Genomic DNA, 23,082 nt, shown 5'->3' with positions numbered 1-23,082 from the left:
TACCAGGTAAGTATGGAGGACAGGACTTCCAGAACTCAGGTGGTCAAGACACTCTGAGCCGAAGCACAGAAGAGAAAAACATGGATGTGTCCAAGGCACAGGGAGCTGATGGGCATGGGGGTGGGTGGAGAGCGATGGAAATTTGGAGAGAAGACTGGGATGTGGGCTGGGACACGATCACAGCCACTGAATATTAGAACATCACATTTGTGAAAAACTCTTGCCCTTCCAAGAGAAATAATGTCATACTGGGACGTGACAGAAAGACAAAAAGTCCCAAATAAGTGGAAAAAAGAATGACTAGAGTTTTTTTTAAAAGTATGATTAAAAAATATCAAGTATAGGTAAGGGTGTAGTGAAATAGATAATCTCACGTACTTTGTTGGAAGTGTAAGTTGTATGGCCCCTTTAGACAGCTCTTTGGCAATCTGTTAAAACTAAAAATGTTCACACTGAAAACTTCCATATAGAAAGACCTCCATGCTGTATGATGGAGTGAAAAAAGCAAGTTGAAGAAGAATACCTACAGCCTGATGCCATTTATATAAAATAACCACATGGACAAACACACACACACACACCCAACAACACTGTTTTCTGTGGGTATTAATTTATAATTATATAACATATGAATATAATATTTAAATATATATATTTAAAATTATAAAAGAGAAAAGGCATTTATGTATGGTGCAATTTTAAGATTAATCGAAGAGGAAAGTGATAAGGCGGCTCAGGGCTGTGTTGTAAGTGGGAGGGATGGGTGTGTTGGTAGTGGGTGGGTGTTGTCAGTGTCTGCTTGTGTCTGCCATGCGGGGTGACTTCAGTTAAAGCCTCACTGCCAGGAGCAAGGTGGGACACGTGCCACCCTCTGTCTCTTTGTCTGATTTTTCTCTTTTCAGCCTTTGATCAACATCACCCATGGATTCATGAATCTCTCAGACATTCCTGAGCTCATCGGGCCTCCGGTGTGTATCCACAGCTGCCCTAGAGTGAGGGTCCTACCCAGACACCCCAGCTAAAACTAAGTTGGGTTGGTTTGGAATCCTTTGAGCTCCTGAAGCATAGAGCTAGAGTGTCTTGAAGTAGTGAATAGAAAGAGAGCTTTGCATTTCTGAGAAGTTGCTGTCACATTAATTTGTGCAGGGAGTTTTGTCCAATGCAATGGAAGCTTCCAGTCCCTTGCATCAGAAATATGTGTAATGGAAATCAGAGAATCATAAGTAACAAATTGATAGATGTCTGAGCAGTGCTTTGGGCATGCTTTTGTTTACATGATCTCATTTCCCAGAATGGGAGGAGCCTAGAGAGACCTATCCTTGTGCTGATGGGGAAACTGGCGCATGAGGAGGGAATGTGACTGGCTTCAGTCTTTCTGGCCCCATTTAGAGATCAGGAACACACAAAGAAGCTACGTTATTTCTGCAAGTCCACAGAGTCTGTCCATGACACAACAGGACCTAAGAGGAAGGAAGCTTCCTCCTGCAGTCTGTGCAATGAATTCACACTGCATCTTCCATATCTGCTGGTGACAGCTGGGGAGAGAGGAAAGAGCTCTGGCCTTAGGAGCCTTGGGTTCCAGCCCCATCTCCTCTACATAATGCTCTGAGACTCTCATCATCTCTCTGATAACACCTCACCAGCCTTTGGGGCAGCTTATAAGAGGTGATGGATGCGAAACTGCTTTGCAAACTGTGGCACTCTGTGGAAGCCGACACAGAGATTGAGGCTTATACTTCCACAGCTGCGCAGTCCAGATGTCTGCCGGGGCCACCCGCCCTGCAGTCCCCAGTGAGGTTGGCCTGAACCTCTGCCATCCACATCCTAGGGAAAATTCAGTGCTCTCCCCAAGGCTTCTGCAAATATCTGCACAATTCCTTTAGAGCCAGTATCTCCTGCTGAGTGGCCTCTGTTGGTGGGTCATTTCACTGTCTCTTCTATACTACATCCAGTGGGCCTCCCTTTCCTTGATTTCTACTAAAATCATCCAAAACACCCCAGTAAGCAAACCCTAAAGCAAACAAGCAAGTCATTTCACAAAAGTTTTTCCCAAACTATTGGGGGTTTAGAGTGTTAGGTGGCTTAATTCTAAAGCAAAACACAGACAGCCTAAGATCTAAGAATCAACATCTCTGTTCTAAGAGTCCTTGGGCCTTGTCTGCCCCCACCCCTTCTCTCTTTTCCCCACCTGAGAATCCTCCTCCTGTCCCAATCCCTGACCTCCTCTTTGGCAAATCCAGGCCCTGAAGGGGAAGATTAAGATTTTCCTACTCAGAGGCAGTTCCCTCCCAGCCGTACCTTTATACTTTTCCACTCTACTATATGTACATCATATAGATATATGTATATAGTATATTATATGTATACACACACACACACACACACACACACATATATATGTTAGTCCTTTGTTAATTCTGCATCCTCAGATTCAACAAACCTTGGATAAAAAGTGCTGAAAAAAAAAATTCCAGAAAGCTTCAAAAAGCAAAACTTGAATTTGCTACATGCTAGCAATTATTTACATAGCTTTTACATTGGTTTTACAGCTATTTACATAGCATTTACATTGTATTAGGTGTTATAAGTAATCTAGAGATGATTTAAAGTGTATGGGTATATGGAGTATGTATGTAGGTTATATGCCAACACTACACCATTTTATATAAGGGCCTTGAGCATCTGTGGATTTTGGTATCCACAGGGGACCCTGAAACCAATACCCCTCGGATACCAAGGGGATGACTGTACAGTATATTGAGAAAGTTGTTGCCATTTAGTTATATTTCTCTGTATATATATATTCTGCCAAACTCTAAGTCTTTAATAGGTATGTGGGTATCTGGGCTTGGAGGAAAAAGAGTCCTGGCCCCATGTGGAGTGAACCACAAATTTTCTGTTTCCTGGAGACTTTAAAGTGGCTGGTCCTTTAAAATTCTGCCTCTTACTGAGGGAAAAGAACTGAGTCTCACCAACTGCCCCCACTTCCACCCCCAAATACCCCAGCACACCCTTTGGGCCCACTCCTCAGAGTTTAGGAACTTGTTTTCTGAGAATATTTGTGGAGGTTGAGCACTGCATTCATTGCCCCAGAGGTTTCTGACGCTGAGTGATTTCACGGAAGAGGAGGGTGGGACTTAAAGTGCCGAGAGTCCTGGCTCAGGGGAGCAGAGGCTCCAGACTCCTGAGCAGCTCCTGGCTCTGTGCTAACTAGTGTGTGACTGCACGGTTCCTTCCCCTCCCGGGCCTTGGCATCCTCTGCAAAATGGATCCTGAGCCCCACTGTGTGGGAACACGCTTGGACCTTTGGAAGGTGCTGGAGGGAGTGGGCCCCTGAGGTACAGGTTCCTGCTGGCCTGGCAATGCTGCTCCTAACCTACCTGCTTTGTCTGTCTGTGTCACAGGGCCCTGAGGGCATGCCTGGGCTGCCAGGATTTCAAGTGAGTAGCACAGTAGCCATCTTCCTTTGTGCCCCGAGGCTGTGTGCATTCTGTTCCTTCCACCTGGGATGCTGTTCCTCTCCATCTGCACAACTGTCCTCTAGCGCCATCCTGTTCATGTAGCCTTTCCTCGTTGCCCCCATCTGGAGTGATCCTTCCCTCCTTTGAATCCCATAGGGCTTTATTTTCACCTCTGCTGTCGTTCTTTTCTGCCTTGAATAACAGTTATTTGTACCCTTATCGTTTTTTCCTGAACTGTACTGTGACCAGCTTGCAGGGGGTCAGGTCTTGTTCATCTCTTTCTAGCCCAGGGCAGCCAGAGCCAGAGCTGGAGTTGGTGGTTGGCTTCCTATAAATGAGTGGATGAATCAAGCATTTCAAATAGATAGAGTCCGAGTAGATAAAATCCCTGGAGAGAGAGGATGGTGGCGATGGAGGATGGAGAGAGGGGAATCATAGCCTGGAAGTCCAAAATTAATAGTCTGTGTGCACCACGCTCTGGGGCTTCCACCATGGAAGGTGAAAATGCATTTCTGTGTAGAAAGTGATCAGCTTAAAAGTTTCAGCCTGCACTGAAGCCCAAGGCTCCAGAGTGAAATCTGCACGATTTCTCCATACATTGCAGCTCTGAAAGGCCTGATGCCAATGGTGACATGCACTGCTTCCAGGATAAATGAAGGAAATTTATCAAAAAATGTAATAGAAATTTGTTGTTGATGGTAGAATTATAATGATCTCTTTTTCTTTTTTTTATACTTTTCTGAACTTCTACATTTTTTAAAAGGAGCATGTGCTATGTTGACACTAAAAATACATGGGAACTAGACATTAAAAAACAGGAGAGGGTGGCAGCCATGGAGAAGACCTCTTAATTAGGAAGAGAAGAGGCCAGAACTGTGAGCTTGAGCTCCAGCCCCACCTTGGCTGCTCCAAAGCCAGAGCATGTTCCAGACACATTTTTCTCTAAATGACTGGTTCTGTGTTCCCGAGGGAGCCCTAGGCTCCCCAGAAGAGCCTTTGGGACCACTTCAGGAGTAAGGAGGGGACCAAGTAGGCAGGATCCAGGCCACTGCTGAGGCTCCATTTGATGTATTTTATACATTGGGCTTTTGTTTGACTTTACTTGAAAAAGGAGAATGAAAAGAGTTTCACTGCTAAAAAATAATAATAACAAATATTTGAAGGCCACTGCGTTAACCCAGAAGGTAGGGACTTGTGAAAAGGTAAATTGCAATAAAGTGTTGAACCTCTTTTTTAGGGGCAGACGTCTGGCAGTGTGAGTCATTGTCACAGATATTAAGTGTATGTTGGAGTTGAGACGAGGTCACCTCTGACCGGGTGTGCAGAATTTTGGTTCTGCAGAGGGAATGGCGGTGGCGGGCGGGTGAGGGGTGCAGAGAGGCTAAGGGGATAGGCTCGCCCCCGGTGGAGTGACAGGAGTGGAAGATGAGGCGCTGAGGCCGGCTGGGATCAGTTTGGGTGTCAGGCTAGGATGTTTGGATCCCATCCCGTAGGTAGTGGGGAGCCAGAGAAGGGGCAGGATTCATGGAGGGTGAATGATGGGGAGGTGGGCTGCAGGACGACCCTGAGGACCCATGGGTGAGCAGAGGCAGCAGGCAGTTTCAATGGCGCCCATTGGAGGAAACCACAGTTCAAAGAGGAGTGGGGCCTCCAGGCCACCTAACACTCAGTGCTGTCTTCTTTCCACCAGACCACAATTTCTAGACCACTTAATATCAGGAAAACATCGTGACTAATTGTGACTTCCACTGGCACTCTGTGTTCTTTTACTTTTTGGAACAACAACTTTGTTTAATGAAAGCATTTTCATCTTAACAAACCACTGAATACCCTCCAATGATTCCTTCTAGGGACCCAGAGGACCAAAAGGTGACACTGGTGTGCCTGGATTTCCAGGACTAAAAGGAGAACAGGTAAGAAGGGCCCAGCTATCTGGGTGGGATTGTGCTCTAGAACTTGGTAAATATTTCGAACGGGCTGAAAGTAGCTGTTAACTTTTTAAAAATTTGAGATAGAACTCACACACCATAAAATTCACCCCTTTCAATTGTGAAATTCAGTGACTTTTAGTATATTCACAGGGTTGTGCAGCCATCACCACTACCTAATTCTAGAACATTCTCATCATGCCCAAAGAAACACTGTATCTAGTAGCAGTCACTCCCCGGCTGTTAACTTTCATGATCTCAAGGTTCTTCCAGGGCGAAGGTGGGGTGGGTGGAGAAGCAGATTTTCATCATAGTTTGGAAAGAGAACTCAACCCAATGCTCCCTTGAACGCTGTGCTTTGTCTAAGTGCCCGCGGGCACCTGCATTAGAGTGTGCACTCCCCGAGGGCAGGCACATCCACTTTCTTTTCTGTAGCTCCAGTACTTAGCACTGCGCCTGGTACACAAATGGCACTTAAAACATATGTTGGATGAAAAGATGTATAAGTAATGAATACAATGATGCTAATATTTAGAAGTCATTATTTTATTAAACTATTATTAGTGTAAGCGGGGGCATTCCACACTTGGAGGGCAGTCTTGGTGCAGAAGTTGTGGAATATTTAGCATGCAGAGCACTTCCTGAAAATTCCAAGGGCATTGAAATGACCTTTGTACCCTTCCACATTTGCCTCTTAGAATTAATTTCCCAGTTGGTTTTTATAGATAAGGGGAGAGTGACGTCCATAAATGGATTGCAGTTATTCTGGATTGGATTCATTTATTCATCCATCCATTTATATACTCATCCAGATTACATCCATTCCCTAAGGTGTGCCAGCCAGCTTCCTATACTAGGTACTAGGGATAGAGAAATAAGACGTGAGGAACAGACATGCAGACAGCCAGCAGAGTGCATGGTCATTGCTGTAACAGGGGTCTGTATAAAGCCAGTGGGAGCAGCCCTGAGCCTGCCTTGGGGAGTCAAGGAGGGTGTGTGTGTCTCTAAGAGGAGGGAGCATTAGGCTACTCTCTTTCCTTCCTCCCCTCACCGTTTTCCGCTAGCTCCATGGAGGGGGAGAGAGTCTCCAGTGTCTGTTGGGCCACAGTTCCAGGAGGTGGAGGGTTCAGTGTGCTGGGTCTGAGTTTAGCGTTACATGGGACCATGTCTTGGGATGCCTTTTGCTGCCATGGGCCTACAGAGATGGCATGGGGTCAGGGCAGTTCTGGCTTGGGAGGAGGCCTGGTCAAGCAGGATTGGCTCTTGCTTTAAACGCTCTGTTTTCTATGTGGCGAGGTCGGGTGAATCTAGAGGGACCTACGTGCCATCTCTCCCCGAATCCCCTGCCACTTTGAAAACTGGGAAGAGCGCCCAGGCAGGTCTGCTCTGAGCCTCGCAGCCAACGCGCTTTCTCTCGCTCTGCCTCTAATGCTTTTGTGCTTGCTGCTTCTTGCTGCTGGCGTGCTCAGGACTGCTTTTCCTCACCAGCGAAGTGGTAAGATCCAAATATCGGGTGTGGGCTTGGGGGACGGAGAGGAGAGGCTGCTTGGCTTGCTGTGGCACCACTGCCTTGGCTGCTTTCAGCCCTGTTGAAGGGAGACTTTCATGTGGTCCAGCCCAGTTCCCCAGGGGCTAGCATTGAAGTTCGGGGCCAGAGCCTTGAATGGTTCCTCTCCCCGGCCTTTTCTCTGGACATATATCTTCTTGGAAGCCTCCTGGGATAGCAGATGGCCCTGCTGAGCACAGGATTGGGGGCAGGATCCTGTGTCCCTGCCACCTGTCTACCCATCTTCCCTATTTCCCAGCAACTGAGATAACTTTGCCTGATCAAGTGAGCATTTGCACAGGAGCCTGGAGTTTGGAGGCGAAGTTCCACCTGGAGACTCAGGGCCCCTGTGTTGGAGAGGCCTCCACTGTTCATGCTGTCATCACTTTCCCAATTTTAGATGCTTTAACAAGACTAAGGATTCTAGGTGGGAACAGACCTCAAGTCGAGCTGTTAGGAAAGAAAGGCACCAAATATATTAGGAGCCAGAGGTTCTCAGGGGGAAGCCACACAGCCAGAGGTGGGATGGACCTTGTTGGGACTGATTCCTGGAGGGTTGAGAGTGGCGATGCTGATCTGGAAGCAGCGGGAGCCCCAGAGGGGCTTGCAGGACCCCAACCTGTGCTTTCAGACAGTAACTGATGGTACATGGAGCGAACAGTCCAGAGAACATTCAATGACTTAGGAGGCTATGCAGTATTCTAGCAAGAGGTCATTGTCGGGCAGTGGGGCTGGAGAGGCAGCGTGAAGGCCAGAGGAATCATGGCGATGAGCCTCTGGATAAGGCGGTGAGGCGGAGGCCCGGCTGCATCAAAAGGTTCTCTGAATTGCAGGGTGAGAAGGGAGAGCCGGGCGCCATCCTGACGGGGGATATTCCTCTGGAAAGGCTGAGGACCCGAAAGGTAACTATGTCACCAGATCCTGAAGGCACACATCTTCTACGTCCTATCTTTGCTTCTGTCGCAAACCGTGTGCAGCTGAGTGACAAGTCCGTGTCTCCCTGTTTTAGGGTGAACCTGGAGAGCGTGGAGCCCCGGGACCGATGGTAAGCTAGAGCGTCTCGCCCCTGCATCCTGCATCTAGACTGGGGTTTGAAGCATTTATTGTACTTTGGCTCAACTAGATTGAGTTGTCCCAGCTGTGAAAATAAAAAGGATGTGGCAAAATGCATCTGTGTCAAGGGTAGGCTAACTGCAATTAAATAAAAGCTCAGTGGTTCTGCACGATAGCAGCTTAGTTCTCACTTATGCAGAGTCCACTGTGGTGGTTCCCAGTTGGGCATCTCCCCTCCAAGCAGTGACTCGGGGACCCAGGATGCTTGCATCCTGTGACTCTGCCCTCTGGTGGATTCAGGGCCACAATGGCATCTTCCAGCTGATAGGCTGAGGTTGGGGAGGGGAAAGAGACCATGGAAGATGATGAGCTCCACTTCTGGCCAGACCTCTGATGCAGGAGGCGGGGGTGGGAGTGGGGGTGGGGATAGGTCTCAGAAATGTGGTTTAGCTGTGTGTCCAGAAGGAGAGGGGAAATGGATGGTGGTGAGACCCACAGTTGTATGGGTCTTGCCAGCTAAAGATTGTCATTACCCAGGGAACCTGGGCCTTTTGGCTTCTGGTCTTGGGTCTGCTGCCCATTTGCTGTATGACCTCAAACAAGTCCTCTTCTCTCTCTGGGCTTTTGTCTTCCCATCTATAAGTGAGGTATTGAATGAGTACTAGATGACATGATAGGGTCCTTCTTGCCTTACTGCTCCAGGAATCTATAATTTTGGGGGGCTGCTGAACAATTTTTAAGCTACCAGTTCTCTCCAGATGAACCCTAAACTTGCCCCTCGTATATTTCTTTCCAAAGAACAAAGAAAACTCATAGAACATCCACCATGGGTCAGACAGTGATGCTTCAACACAGATCATCTCATTTCATTTTCACCACCCTAAGAGGCTAACGTCAGAACCCCCATTTTATAGACCGGGAAACCGAGGTTAAAGAGGTTAAGTAACTAGCCCACTGCCATACAGCTTGTTAGTGACACAGCAGGGATTTGAACCCAGCCTGTCAAACTCTGTGTCCAGGTTTTTCCCAGCACACCTCACTGCCTCCAGCTGACACCTTCATTCTTCTGAAACATTTTGAGCTGGAAAACTGCACATTGGGGTTTGAATGCGGGGTTTGTTTGAAGCTGGATCTCAGGCCTGGGGAGTCTAACAGGCACGTGTCCTTGATGAATGGCCCATAACCTCCAAGGTGCATCCTTCAAAGGACCTTCTAAAGCCTTTGGTCCCTTAAGTCAGGCAGAATGGATGCTCTGGAGAGGTGTCCTTGGCCCTAGCTGCAGGCTAAGGCAGACTGGGAGAGTCTTGTGTTAACCACTGGGTAACACTTACTAATACCCAGTATGGTGGGAAATACTAATTGTTAGCAATGGTGGCCGGCAAGCTGTTGCAGATGGCCAGGGTAGTTATTGCCACTGAAGCCCAGCTGTGCATAGCTTGCCAAGCACAGACAGTAAGGGGGCACCTTCTTGTAATTTGCATAAGGTGTCACATGGGCTGTCTATGGCCCTCATGACGAGTATAGCTTACAACACTAGAGCCTTGTTACTCAAAGTGTGGCCCGCGGACCAGCATCATCAGCATCACCTGGGAGCTCGTTGGAACAGCAGAGCCTTATGCCCAACCCCGGATCTGCTGGATCTGCATTTTGATGATATCCAGGTGACTTGAGCACAGTGCCGTTTGAGAAGCCCTGCGCTAGAACGTACCGCCACGTGGCCTGTGGCCTGTTAACTCCTTGCTTTTCTTTTCCTGAGAGTAACCTGGTCTGGGTACTTTACATACAGAGCCTGTCTCAACACAGTCTATTTGCCATTCTTCAGGGTAAGTCTGAATACAGACTTATATAGAGAGCAGGAAGAAGGGGCTTGATAGGCCCCAGGCTTAAACCAGTCATTCCCCTGGGAGACAGGACAGACCCAGTTACAAAACAGGAAAGGTGTCAACTGGAAGTAGAGCTTGTTCTGGGAAGAGGCGGTACATTGTATGCATCCTAGACACTGGAAGGCATGAGGGTTCCGGCAGGAGGTTGGAACAGGGCAGTGGCTCTGGGAGCATGGGGACACGGGAAGCAAGCACTGGAATGCGGTCCATGGGCAGGGGCTCATCTGGAGAACTGGGGAGCCAGGCCAAGATTCTGGTCCTTAGGGACAGGTGGGAGCAAGGTAGGAACCAAATCCTGAAGCAGGTTATTGGGCTTGGCTGACGTGAGGAGTGAAGCAGGACTGCATTATTCCAACGGGGGACATGGAGAACCCTGGGACATAAGACCTAAGGCAAAGGTCCACGTTCTAAGCTGGCCCAGCACACAGCTACCTGGGAGCTAAGGCCAGGAGCTACTGACCTCTTGCTTCTTTGTTAGCTCTGACTGGCTGAGAGGGTTGGGTCCAGCGTCTGGACTGGGGTAGAGCCCTACAGGAGGGATTGAGCAAGTGGGTCCAGCTGAGGACAGAGAGGCCAGGGGACAAGGAGCCAGGCAGGTGGACATTTCATAACTTCTCCTTGCCCTCCATCCTCCTATTAGTGGTTCATTGTCACCACTACCCACAAAGGTAGGCTGGATGCCCCCCATCTCCCTAGCCCTTGAGTTTCTGTTCTTTCCTTTTTAATTGAAATATATTTTACATACAGCATTGTGTACATTTAAGGTGTACATGTTGATTTGATACATTTATATATTGTAATATGATTGCTGTTGTAGAGATAGCAGCTCTCTCACGTCACATAATTATCATTTCTTTTTTGTGGTTGGAATAAATAAGATCTAGACCCTTAGCAGTTTGAGGATTATACTATTAATACAGCGTTGCTATCCATATTCACTATACCGTGCATTAGATCTCCAGGACCTAGCTGTCTACTAGTTGCAAGTTTGTACCTTAAACCTCACCTCTCCTATTCCCCCACCCTCCTACCCCTGGTAACTACCATCTTACTCTGTTTTTACAACTTTGGCTTTTTTAGATTCCACATATAAGTGACGTCATACAGTATTTTTCTCTTTCTAATCTGGTATTTACTTTGCCTCCAGGGGCCCAAAGGACCACCAGGACACAAAGGAGAATTTGGCCTCCCTGGACGACCCGTAGGTGTTGGGGTTTCTCATATTGCATATGAGGGAGGACATGCGGGCCAGGCTGGCCTGCGGGCAGTGGGTTTACTAAGGCCTCTCCCATGGGTTTCAGGGTCGCCCAGGACTGAATGGCCTCAAAGGCGCCAAAGGAGATCGAGGGGTCATGATGCCGGTGAGTGCCACACCAGAGACCCAGCCCCATGCTGCCCCAGGGACGCGGCCCAGGGCCAGTGTCCAGAGGAGGGGCGAACGAGTGCCAGGTCCAGTGAGCAGGGCTCGTGGACAGAATGCTCAGGAACGTTATTCTTCTTCCTCTGCTGCCACTTCCAAAGATCCTCCAGCCCAGCCCTGTCCTCCGGCTTGCTCTCAGGAGGTCCCTGCCACCAAATCCACCTTAGTGGAGCATAGGCTTCCTCATCCAGACCCCAGAGGGAGGGTGGGAGAACACGATCTGGGCTTTCTCAAGAAGTCTGGTTTCAAATCCCGGGTCTTCTGACTCGGGTAATATCCCGTCCTTCCTGGGTTACACAGTCCTGGGGGTTTCGCATGTTGCTGGGGTTGCTCGGTGAGCGCTCTTGAGAGAACACGGAAGGTCGATCAGCTGTGTAGGCAGGGCCTCGCAAGATGACAGACACCGGAGCATCAACAGGGTCCCACGTCTGCAATAAGGAAGCCAGCATTTATTGAGCACCTACTGTGTACCAGACACTCTACAAAGTGCTTTTGAGGACCAGATCTCAGTCTTGAGAGTAACTCTCCTAAGAGAAACTCAGTGGTGTTCTTGTTTTACACAGGAGGAAACTAGGGCCTGTACAAATTAGTGACCCACTGAAGGTCCCCCATTTGCTGCCTGCAAATGCAGCTCAAAGTGTGTTGCTGCTTCTGTTTGCACCCCATGGTTGCCACTTTGTATGCCTAGAAATGCAGAAATGCAATCGTATTGAATCACTGGTCACCGACTCACTCACCAAGCCTACCGGGGCTCCAGGTACAGCAGATACCGGTGCCTGCACTTGAGTGATCACGTGGAGCTTCCTCGTGGGCCGGAGGCTTCTCACCTGTGGCCATAGCCTCCCCCTCCCCCTCCCCTCCTGCAGCTTCTGCTGCAGGTCCAGCTTGGGCTCCAGGCTTGGCGGAGCAAACATTGCATGGTGTCAAGGCCAGGCTGACGTGGCTCTGAAAGTGACTGCCATCTAACAGGAGTTGGCGTTTAAATGTTACATTTATGAGGGGCTCTCCCAGGCACTGTATCCTGGGAAGGCCTCACTCCACCCGCCGCTCTGTATGAGGGAAGCGTCGATAGAGGTGGTGGGCTCAGTATCCTCTGAGCACTGCTCTTGGGGTCAGAATCTGGCTTCCAGTCTCCATTCCGCCATGAATTGCTGTGTGGCCTTGAGCAGGTCACTTCCCCTCTCTGGCCCTCATTATGTCCAATTGTAAACCAGTAATGATACTTGCTCTGCTGTTGTGAAGATGCAGCGAGGCCACAGATATAGGTGTGCTCTGGGAAGAGACTGGCCTACCCATGGGAAGAGTTAGCTGGCTTTAGATGACCCTCCTTTCCTCACTGTGTCTCCAAACCCTGGGGAAGTGTCCTGCAGCTGCCTCTGCATTCATAACAACCCGAACTCAGGGATGGCCTTTCTTTGCTCCCTTTAGGGCTCACCTGGCCTACCTGGTCCTCCAGGCCCCCCAGGACCACCTGGAGCTGTGATTAACATCAAAGGAGTAAGTTGGCAGTGGGTAGGTGGGGGAGACCTGAAGGAGGAGCGGGGAACGGCCCCAGACCAGCCTAAGCTGGAGTCGGGTGCCCTGATTCCCTCCTCTTATTCTCACTTCCCACAGGCCGTCTTCCCAGTTCCAGTCCGGCCACACTGCAAAACTCCAGTAAGTAGCGTATAGTCACTGCCTTGGCAGTGAAAGGCTTTGGCATAGAAAGCAACTCAGAGAAGATGAGTTTTTGTCTTGAGCCCCTTCTTTCTGTCAGTGTCCTCTTTGATGTCTTCTATCACCTGCATATAGACCCTTGAGTGACTCGAGGTTTCTAGATAATAGATTGTGGCACTGAAACATACTGGGTCTTCTAAGGGCACACATGTGGACAGAGTGTGTCTTTTAATGCAGTCAAAAAGCAGTGTCTTTTGTTAGCTTCATGTTAGCATGTTAGCTCCATGCTTGGAGCAGTATAAGAAGCAGGGAAATAGACCCCTTAAAATACAGATGAGAATAAAAAGGCAATTCTAACCAGCGCTCTTTGCATTGGGAGCTTTGGGCTAAAATCTATAACTGTCCTTTCTCAACTGTCATATTACTGCACAGCACACAACCCTGAGAGGAGGGACTTTCTCTCCCCCTTTGTAATGAGGAAACAAACTGACTCAGACAAGCTCACTGACTTGTCTAAGGTCACAGGACGGACAGAGCTGGGGCTATCATGCAGGTCCCCTGACCACCAGGCAGCAGGTACAGGCACCCCAAGGGGTCAGACACGTGGCTGGTCGTCCAGCTGGTCAGTGCAGTGTCCCCGGGGTGTCATCCATATTAGGTGTGGGGAAACCCAGGGAGGGTGGGCCTCTCCCCATGCACAGGCATTAGTCATGGAACTGTGTATAACTATTCTCTCATTCATCCAACAAATATTTATCAAGGACTTACCAAGTGCCAAGTACAAGTGAGGGACCACAGGGGTGAACTAGACAGGCGTGGCCTCTGTTCCCAGGAGCTTGCAAATTACAGTTTAGAAGATTCTTTGAAGTGGGTTCTTAATTGATGCCTGTTGGAGGTGGTGATGAGACTTGGGTCAGAGGCTTTAAAATGACGCAGTTTGGCTGAGTGTTTGCCCAGACATCTGTCCGTGTCTAAACTTTGAGACACCCAAGTCTGCAGCCCATGGCCTGGGAACTCTGGCATGGATGGCAGAGGATAGGACCCACTTGCGTAAGGTGACCAAGGGGCCTGCTGGCTCCCAGAACTACATGAGGACAACAGCTAACCAGGTCACGTTTACATCAGTGGCCTGAAAGGAATCCTAAAACGTCAGGGCTGGAGAGACCCTCCTGAGAGTTGGCTGCTTCCCAGCCATAGAGAAGGGGAGACCTCAGCCCAGAGAGGCAAGGTCCCACCGTGAGTTAGTGCCCGAAGCCCCTCCCAGCAAACATGATATCAGGCTTCAAATGAACCAGCCATGGGACAGTACTTGAAAAACTCAAGAGCGTTGTAAAAATGCTACTGCAATTACCGTGACCTGTGCTAGGACACTTTGCTGTGACCATGGCCTTTGGGGGTCATGACGTTCCTTAAAATAAGCCAAAGATGAACTCAGAGCATTTTGGGGTTTGATTTCATGTTGCCTGTCTGGACACCATGCAGGCTGGGGCATGGATGTTTCTTGACCAGCTCTCAAAATGGACATTTGAAAAAGCAATGCTTCCTCTCATAACCAGCATTTCACAAGCCCCTTCTCATTTCAGCCCCTTTCTAATACCTTAACATTTTACCCTTAACAATCCACCCCTGGAGTGGAGCAACTTTATAAGCATAGCTGTAAGATATCAGCTGGGCACTGCTGCCTTTATCGTTAACTTAGAAATATTCTTCCTGGAAAATTCCTGTCCCCTCCCCTCAGCTTCTCTTTGTGACCCCTGAGCATCTTGTGACCCTGCACCCAAAAGCATGGGAGGATCTGGTGTGAGAGGGATCATTCTGATTCTGCATGTTAACTGGGAAAAAGGTGAAGGTGGACTATTAAAAGCAGGGTGGCAGGTGGCTCTGTGTTAACAGACAAAGAAAAAAAGAAAGAAATGCAGGAATCTGGGGATGAACTGTGAAGGAATATTATCTTGAATAGCTTGGACTCCAGACCCCTGGCTCTTAATGGGAAGTCTAGAATAGCCCCCCAGTTTAATGATAACTCCCCTTTATTAATTAGCACCACCATCAACTCCTCTTCAGTGTGTTCATCTTTGATTACACATGGCAGCAAAGCTAATGGCTGGCCCAGCATCATGGCTTGAGTATATCACTTGCACGAGTGCTTGACCTCTCACGTGAATCAATCCTGATTGATCAGAAGGGAGGGCTAGAACACTCACAGTTGACCAGACCAAAATTGCCATGACTTTTTGTCTTAAAGCTTTGGGCTTTGCCTCTGCAGAGTTGTTCAGCCAGTAGGTCTCAGCCCAGCTCAGCTACGTGATGCCCTCCCTGCCCCCACCCCCCGACCCTGCCCCAGTTGAAGGCCTGGGATGCCTTGCATTGAGGGATGCCGGGAAACTCAGGGCCTTTGGGGGCTACAAGACCCAAGGAAGGCCTGACTCCATGACCTCACCCCTCGCCCCCAGGACAGGGGACTGTGGCTCCCTGTGCATGCAAACACCAGAACAGGGTTGCAGTGTATGACCTTGGCTTTCTCTCTCTCTCTAGGTTGGTACCACGTATCCTGGAAATTCAGAACTCATCACTTTTCATGGTACACACTCCTGTCTTTACCTTGTTTCTCTGGGACATTTCCTGACCCTCCTATCTCTGCAGAGGTGGTTTCCAATTGTCCAGTGCTGGGCATAGACTTGGCAGTCAGGAAGATCTGTCTGGGTGTCATGGGAAGGGTGGTAGCTGGACAAAGGCTGTGGGACTGGGCACCTCTGTTTGCTTGTGCCACCCGTCTGCCTATTCTGTGCATCTTGGCTGAGCCTCCTAGCTAGCAGGCTGCACTCCATTTTTCCATTCATGTGTTAGTTTGTTCATAACACATCCACTGATAGCTTCTCCTTGCCTGGTGCTATCCTATGCACTGGGCTGAGACTAATGGATCCCATGCTCTTCCTGTCACCCAGGCCCTTAGACTCTGCTGGGTGAAACTCTTTAAAGTCGTTACAATGCAATATGCCAAGAGCTAATGCAGGGGAGGCCATGGGAGCTCAGAAGGCCTTTGCTTCAGAGTGTTCCTGGACCAGCAGTGTCAACACCTCCTGGAAGCTTGTTAGAAATGCAGAATCTCAGGCCTCATCGCAGACCTGCTAGACCAGGAGCTGCATTTTCACAAGCTCCCTCTGAGGTGTATACACAGTGCAGTGTGAGACGCACTGGCTCTTAGTGATTAGTAAACATCAGCATGTTCGTGGCCTGTAGGAGCTTATCTACCACGCATTAGAGGGGGGATAGGCCAGGAGACGGGAGCCTGCGGGCAAGCAGTGACTCTGGCTCCCTGTCCCCACACACGCTGTCACACCATGTGTGCCCCTTTTGATTGAGAAGTCTGAACGCTTGCAGTTTAAACAGGGAAAGGCCTTTTTTTTTTTTTTTTCCCCCAGTACTGACCTCTGGCTCGGCTCTGTCACTCCTGGCCTGCTTGGGTGGTGGTGTCCCTGCTGGTGTCTGGCTTCATGGGTTTTTGGTCACTTTTGGTTACAAAGTCCAGGCTGTTCTCAAACTGCTTGTTCAGATCCAATTCAAGGCTCTCCCTTCCCCTGGTGCAAGGTGGACCTTGGGGAGGATGTGGGGTGGAGCTGGATTTGCTTTCTTGGATCCCCAGTGTGTAGGCACACATTGGTCATCTGATCTCTCTCGGGAACTGGGAACTCAAAGATCTAGTGTCCACCCACTCAGCTAGGTGGGGAAAGGGGACTGCTTCCCTTCCCAAACTCTGTACTCCCAGGAGGCTTTCTCTGAGCCCCCTCTCAGATAAAGAGCTGGGGGAGGAGAGAGGGCTGTAAGGCCGGTTCTGCAGAAGCGGTGCTTCTCACAAGTCCTGTGGGGAGTGGCGTACCGCACTGTTGGCACTCTTCCAACTTTGCGAGTGGAATACTTAGCACCGTTAGTTGTCTTCTGCGGCACTCCCGGAGAGTCCTCCCCTCCCCTTATACCACCGTGCTGCCCAGGCTTAGGTGGGATGGGACCGGGAGCTTGACTTGTTGTTGAGTCTCAGGCCACGTGCATGAAGCCGTCCAGGGGAGTTAATTGTAGCCTCTGCTGGGCTCCCATGATGCACTGCTGGCACCTTGAGGATGGTACTTATTCCATCCTGCCTCGCGCTACCCTCACCGTGTCTGTCTCCTTGAGAGCTTTCCGAGGTCAGGAATTGTGTCTGCTGCATCTACCTCTGCCTCTCCATCCTATAGCAAAGGATTTTATATCCTCACTAGGCCTTTGTTGCTGAGTAGACTTAGCTCAAGGGGCTCAGTTTCAAAACTTGTCTCAAAAATGTTTTATATAGAATGAAGGTGATTTTCCACTCTCTTTTTTTTTTTTTTTTTTTTTTAATGTGTGTGTATTTGTTGGCAGGTGTTAAAGGAGAAAAAGGATCCTGGGGTCTTCCCGGCTCAAAAGGAGAAAAAGGCGACCAGGGGGCCCAGGGACCACCAGGTATCCCAACTCTTGTTCTGGATCTTGCCCTTGATTTTTTTTTTTTTTTTTTTTTGTGGTATGCGGGCCTCTCACTGTTGTGGCCTCTCCCTTTGCGGAGCACAGGCTCCAGACGCGCAGGCCCAGCGGCCATGGCTCACGGGCCTAGCCGCTCCGCGGCATGTAGGATCTTCCCGGACTGGGGCACGAACCCGTGTCCCCTGCATTGGCAGGCAGACTCTCAACCACTACACCACCAGGGAAGCCCATTGCCCTTGATTTTTGTTTCTGAGAAATCCAATTGAGCCAGTAAGTAAGGCTAATTACATTACCACCCTGTCCACAAGCTCCATGGAATTCCAGAGAGACCCAGTCATGGGCAACATGTGTGCAAGATAGAACTTTGTCAAGAGAGACTGGAAGTTCTGATCGTTCCAGCTTCGTCTGCAGAACGAGGCCTGGAGAGGACCAGGGACAAACCTAGGATGCCACAGGGTCACAGGATCTGAACTAGTGCTTGTTTCCAAGCCCAGTGCCCCCTCTGTCAGCTAAACCAATGTGGGGTCACTTCTGCTAGGAACTCATCATGGTTGCCAACTTGGAGGCTTTGGTGTTTGAATTTCTGAGATTGATTGTGGATTTTTAAAAAGTGTTTCTTTTTCAGGCCCTGCTGTGGATCCAACTTACCTGAGACATTTTCTGAACAGCTTGAAGGTGAGCATTTCTCAACATCTGGCCTGTGTTTCCAAGTTCTCAGGCTTATGTCAGAGGCTGGTTCATCTGACTCTTACTGGATGTTCTCTGCTTCCAGGGGGAGAACAGAGACAAGGGGATCAAAGGAGAAAAAGGAGACTCTGACAGTGGCTTCTCTGTGTCAGGGCCCCCGGGCCTGCCGGGAAGTCCAGGCCTGGCGGTGAGTAGCGACCCCTCCACACCCCTTCCTCGGGGAGTCACGGCGCTCCCTGAAGCCCCCCAGTGTGACGAGGCAGCTGGGAGCAAGGGCCAGTCACAGCACCACAGGCTGCAGGCAGGCCTTGGGCGTTGGCCTCTCTCCCCCATACTTGCTAACGGGTGGGGAACCTGGCAGAGGCCACAGAGGAAAGGGAGCTAGCCAAGGCCACATGCACGCAGGTTGCTTCCAGGTAACCCACCACCGTGCCTTATTCACATCAGCGGTGGAAAACTCAGCACAAAGAGTTGTTAATGGTAAACACATCAGATAACAGAGGCAGAAGGGAAGGTGAGGGAGATGTTTTTAGGGGGCTATTTGATTCTTCTGAAATTTCATCAAAGAAGGAGCCCATAGATCGGCTTGGTCTTCTTAGGATGAGAAGTTTCTCCAGATCACAAAAGAGAAGTTCAAATTATGCCTCCACTGAGATTATGATCAGATCATTGACCCTCAGGGACCAGGAGCAAATTCTGGACCTGGAACTCGTCATGAGCATAGACCGAGCAAAGCCAGGAGACCAGGGTTCTCCTTCCAGCTCGGCTGCTGATTTGCTTTGGGACCTCGGGCAAGCCCTGCCCCTCTCTAGGCCTCTGTTTCTCCATCTATGAAATGCCGAGGCTGGACTAGATGAGCTCCAGGGGCCCTTCTGAGTCCAGGGCTCCCTAGGCTTCTCTGCTGTCATTCAACATAACGACTGGGCCACTGCTCTTTAGGTCTTCCACCTCCTGGCTTGTGCCAGGATTGAGGATGATGATAACAATAGAGGGTGTTTACTGACTTCTTATCAATGTCCTGACAAAAAGAACAGATGGGACCTCTAGTGACTAATGGTGCTTTCTCTCTTCTGTTACTGTGCACTTGACAGGGCCAGAAAGGGGAGACCATCATCGGGCCCCAGGGACCCCCAGGTGCTCCTGGCCTGCCTGGGCCACCTGGCTTTGGGAGACCTGGTTCCCCTGGGCCACAGGGACCCCCGGGGCCACCAGGACCTCCGGCTATCCTAGGAGCAGGTCAGTACTGTGAGTGGTGCCCAGCGTCACCACACCTGGGTGGCATGTCAGAGCCACACTATCCGACAGAGGGCTGTTTCCTGGATGGAGCCTTCTTTCTTTTCGTTTTTCTTTTTAAATTGAGATATAATTTGCATGCCATAGAATTCACCCATTTAGAGCGCACAGTTTAAAGGTTTCTAATATATTCACAAGGTTGGGCAGCCATCACCTCTCTCTAATTCCAGAACATTATCATCACCTTACATAGGACCCCTGTACCAATTAGCAGTCTCTCCTCTTTTTCCTGATCTTCCCCTGATCTTGGAAACGATGAATCTACTTTCTGTCTCTATGGATTTGCCTATTCTGGACATTTCTTATCAATGGAATCACAAAATATGTGACCTTTTGTGACTGGCTTCTTTCCCTTAGCATAATGTTTTCAAAGTTCCCCCATGTTGTAGCATGTATCAGTACTTCATTCCTTCTTATGGCTGAATAATATTCCATTGTATGGATAGACCACATTTTGTTTATCTATTCAGCAGCTGATGAACATTTGAGTTGTTCCCACTTTTTGGCTACTATGAATAGTGCTGTTGTGAACATTTGTGTACAACTTTTTGTGTGAACGTATGTTTTCGGTTCTCTTGAGTATAATGCCCAGGAGTGGAATCGCTGGGTCATATACATGGTTACTCTACTTTTGGAGGAACCACCAGACTGTTTTCCAAAGTGACTGCAACATGTTGCATTCCCACTAGCAGTGTACAAAAGGTTCCAATTTCTCCTCATTGTCAACAACATTTGTTATTATCATATCTTTTTTATTCTAGTCATCATTCATTCATGTGAAGTGATATCTCATTGTGGTTTTGGTTTGCATTTCCCTAAAGACTAATAATGATGAACATCTCTTCATGTGTGGGTGGAAGCTTCCTGGCTGCTTTGTCTATGCCTGGGCCTTAAGGGACTTGAGGACCAGCATTGATTCTACCCTTCTATGTAAAAATTTCACCCCTTGGTACCTCACTTCCTCAAATGAAAAATGGGTGAAATAGAAGAAAATCTCCATTTATCAAGTACTTACCAAGTGCCGGGCACTCTGCCGGTCACTCTACTACATTATCTTACTGGATTCTCAGAAAGCCTTTCAAGGAAAGTATTAGCATCCACATTTTACAGAGGAGGAAAGTGAGACCCAGAGATGTTTAGGAACCTTTCCAAGGTCACACAGCTAATAAGTGGCATGAATGGGATTAGGACCCAGATCAGAGTAGCTCCGAAGCCTGTGTTCTTTCCACTGTGCCATGGTGGAAAATAACAGCAGCAGCAATAATAGCATGAATGCATCATTTTTTGTTGTTTGGGTTGGCATGAGCCAGCTGTGGTGGAAGCACACCTGGGAGGAGACCTACAATGTCTGGGGCATCCGGGAGAACTTTACACAGGAGGTGACTTTGGAGCAAGTGACAGAAATGGAACTCAAACTAGCTCAAGTGCATAGGGAAACTTATTGGATGTGCAGGAGGGTGTGAACAATCAATCTGTAGCGGGGCAGGCATGCAGTGAGACTTCAGGTGAAGCCAGAACCAGAGATTCAGTCCCTGCGAGGATTCTCTGGCCATCTCTTGCTCAGCTGCTCTCTGACTGCAGCATCACGCTTCTTCGCCATAGACCATATCCTCTGCATGGCGAGAAATACCGACAACCTACAGCTTCCACCGTCATCTAGAAATCTTGACCTTGTTTCTCAGCTTTAGTTTGAAAAGCCCTGGGGTGGGGGTGTTCTGGGGAAGGACACTGACTGACCTGTCTTGGGCCAGATGCCCAACCTTGGACCAGTCATCTGTGGCCAGGAGGTGGGATCACATGAGACCATGACAGCTCCTTCTGGACCTCAATGGTCATAGAGGTGAAGGGGAAGATCTCAGGAGCAAGTGAGGATGCTGGTCCTGTAAAGAGAGAAGGTGCTGGGTGGATAAAACCATAGGTGCCTATACAACCTTGAGGGATACATAGGAATTGCAAGGAGTGGAGGGGCATTGCAGGGTGAGTACAAGATTCAGAGACTCTGTTGTCCATAGTAGCCCTAAACTAGGGGGCCCTAGGACTCCTTGCTCTATTGAAAAGGATTACCCTTCACATAATATATAGCAATTCACAGTTTACAAAACACTCCCATATCCATTATCCCATTTTATCTTTTTTTTAAATTTTTAATTTGTTTTTAAAATTTACTTATTTTTGGCTGTGCTGGGTCTTTGTTGCTGCGCCTGGGCTTTCTCTATTTGTGGCGAGCGTGGGCTACTCTTCATTGTGGTGCACAGGCTTCTCATCTCAGTGGCTTCTCTTGTTGTGGAGCACAGGCTCTAGGTGTGCGGGCTCTTTTAGTAGTTGTGGCACATGGACTCAGTAGTTGTGGCTCACGGGCTCTAGAGCGCAGGCTCAGTAGTTGTGGCGCATGGGCTTAGTCGCTCCGTGGCACATGGGATCCTCCCGGACCAGGGACTGAACCCGTGTCCCCTGCATTGGCAGGCGGATTCTTATCCACTGCGCCACCTGGGAAGCCCCTATCCCATTTAATCTTAACAGCAACCCCAGGAGGGAGATGAAATGCATAAGATTATAAAACTCATTTTATGGCTGAAGGCACCAAAGCTCAGAGAGGTTGAGTCTGACTCAAGGTCATAAATCCTAGGAAGAGGCATAGCTGGGGTCCAAATCCAAGTCCTCAGACTTTGTCTCCACTAGACATTCATCACCTGTGTATGAATTTTCAGGTTCTGTGTCAGACTACAGGCTTATTTGCAGTGACCTCAAAAATCTCATACAGTGATTTTACTGGGACTTGTACAAACATCCTTAACTCTACCAAGAGTTTTGCAGATTCTGGGGGGAATTAGAGATCAGAGAGGTAGAAGGAGAGCAGCGGAATTGCTACAATAACATTTCTTTATGTTTGCCTAAAGTAAGGACTCTTCATTTGGGAGCCATAAACTCCTAGAAAATTCAAAGATGTGCCTCAGGGAGCTATCTTCCCACTAACATTCTAAGTAGAAGTTGTGTGTGTGTGTGTGCGCACGCGCGCGCACTTGCAGATATGCATATGTGCATTTTTCTAGGGGAGAGGGCAATAGCCTTGATTTGATTTTTAAGGGCATTTTGACTCCTCAAAAGGTAAGAATCTCTGGTTGGATGCTATACAATTTGCAAAGCACATTCCTAGTTTGTGTTCTTCTCAGTTCTCAACACAGGCTTGTGAAGACATATCTGTTTACATTTCACCGATGAAGAAGCTGGGGTTCAGAGAGCTTGTTGTTTCCCCAAGATCACACAGCTGAGAACTGACAAATCAGGAACTTGAGTCTCCTGGCTGGACGGCCAGGGCCCCTGTCACTGGCCTACCCTGCCCCCCTGTAGCCCAGCACCTTCTCTTCTTCTTTCTGAGCCTGCTTCCTCTGTTCAGTAATTACCTGTTTGTCTCTTGGGAGAAATAAGTTGTATGAGTCAGAGCATTTTTGGATGCAAGTGACAGAAAATTCAACTCAGACTGACTTACACAAACAATTGAAACAACAGGAATTTATTCACTTATAAAACTGGAAAGTCTTAGGCATGACTTCATCCAGGGCTACAGTCAAGAATCTCAGTTCTCCCCCAAACCAGTCAATGTGGCTGAGTCATATGCTGGGCACAGAGCTCCTAAGATTCGGCTACGAGGTGCAACACTTTGCAG

At 48.8% G+C, this 23,082-nt stretch overlaps 1 protein-coding gene across 3 annotated transcripts in view; it reads left to right on the top strand.

Moving 5' to 3' along the window:
- Nucleotides 1-23,082, top strand: part of COL15A1 (collagen type XV alpha 1 chain) — a 101,858-nt gene that overhangs the window by 68,134 nt on the left and 10,642 nt on the right. For 2 of the 3 annotated variants that reach the window (XM_032636192.1, XM_032636193.1), the window contains exons 22-35: nt 903-968; nt 3,405-3,440; nt 5,312-5,374; nt 7,769-7,837; nt 7,945-7,980; nt 11,019-11,072; nt 11,173-11,232; nt 12,720-12,788; nt 12,906-12,947; nt 15,483-15,528; nt 17,340-17,420; nt 18,064-18,113; nt 18,211-18,312; nt 19,217-19,361. In XM_032636192.1, the coding sequence (XP_032492083.1) occupies nt 903-968; nt 3,405-3,440; nt 5,312-5,374; nt 7,769-7,837; nt 7,945-7,980; nt 11,019-11,072; nt 11,173-11,232; nt 12,720-12,788; nt 12,906-12,947; nt 15,483-15,528; nt 17,340-17,420; nt 18,064-18,113; nt 18,211-18,312; nt 19,217-19,361 (919 nt within the window). The remainder of the gene's footprint in view (nt 1-902; nt 969-3,404; nt 3,441-5,311; nt 5,375-7,768; nt 7,838-7,944; nt 7,981-11,018; nt 11,073-11,172; nt 11,233-12,719; nt 12,789-12,905; nt 12,948-15,482; nt 15,529-17,339; nt 17,421-18,063; nt 18,114-18,210; nt 18,313-19,216; nt 19,362-23,082) is intronic. The other variant, XM_032636194.1, reaches the window with a different exon arrangement.

This window comes from Phocoena sinus, chromosome 6, assembly GCF_008692025.1.
Source record: "Phocoena sinus isolate mPhoSin1 chromosome 6, mPhoSin1.pri, whole genome shotgun sequence".
NCBI lineage: Eukaryota > Metazoa > Chordata > Mammalia > Artiodactyla > Phocoenidae > Phocoena > Phocoena sinus.
This window is presented reverse-complemented; position numbering and strand designations above follow the sequence as displayed.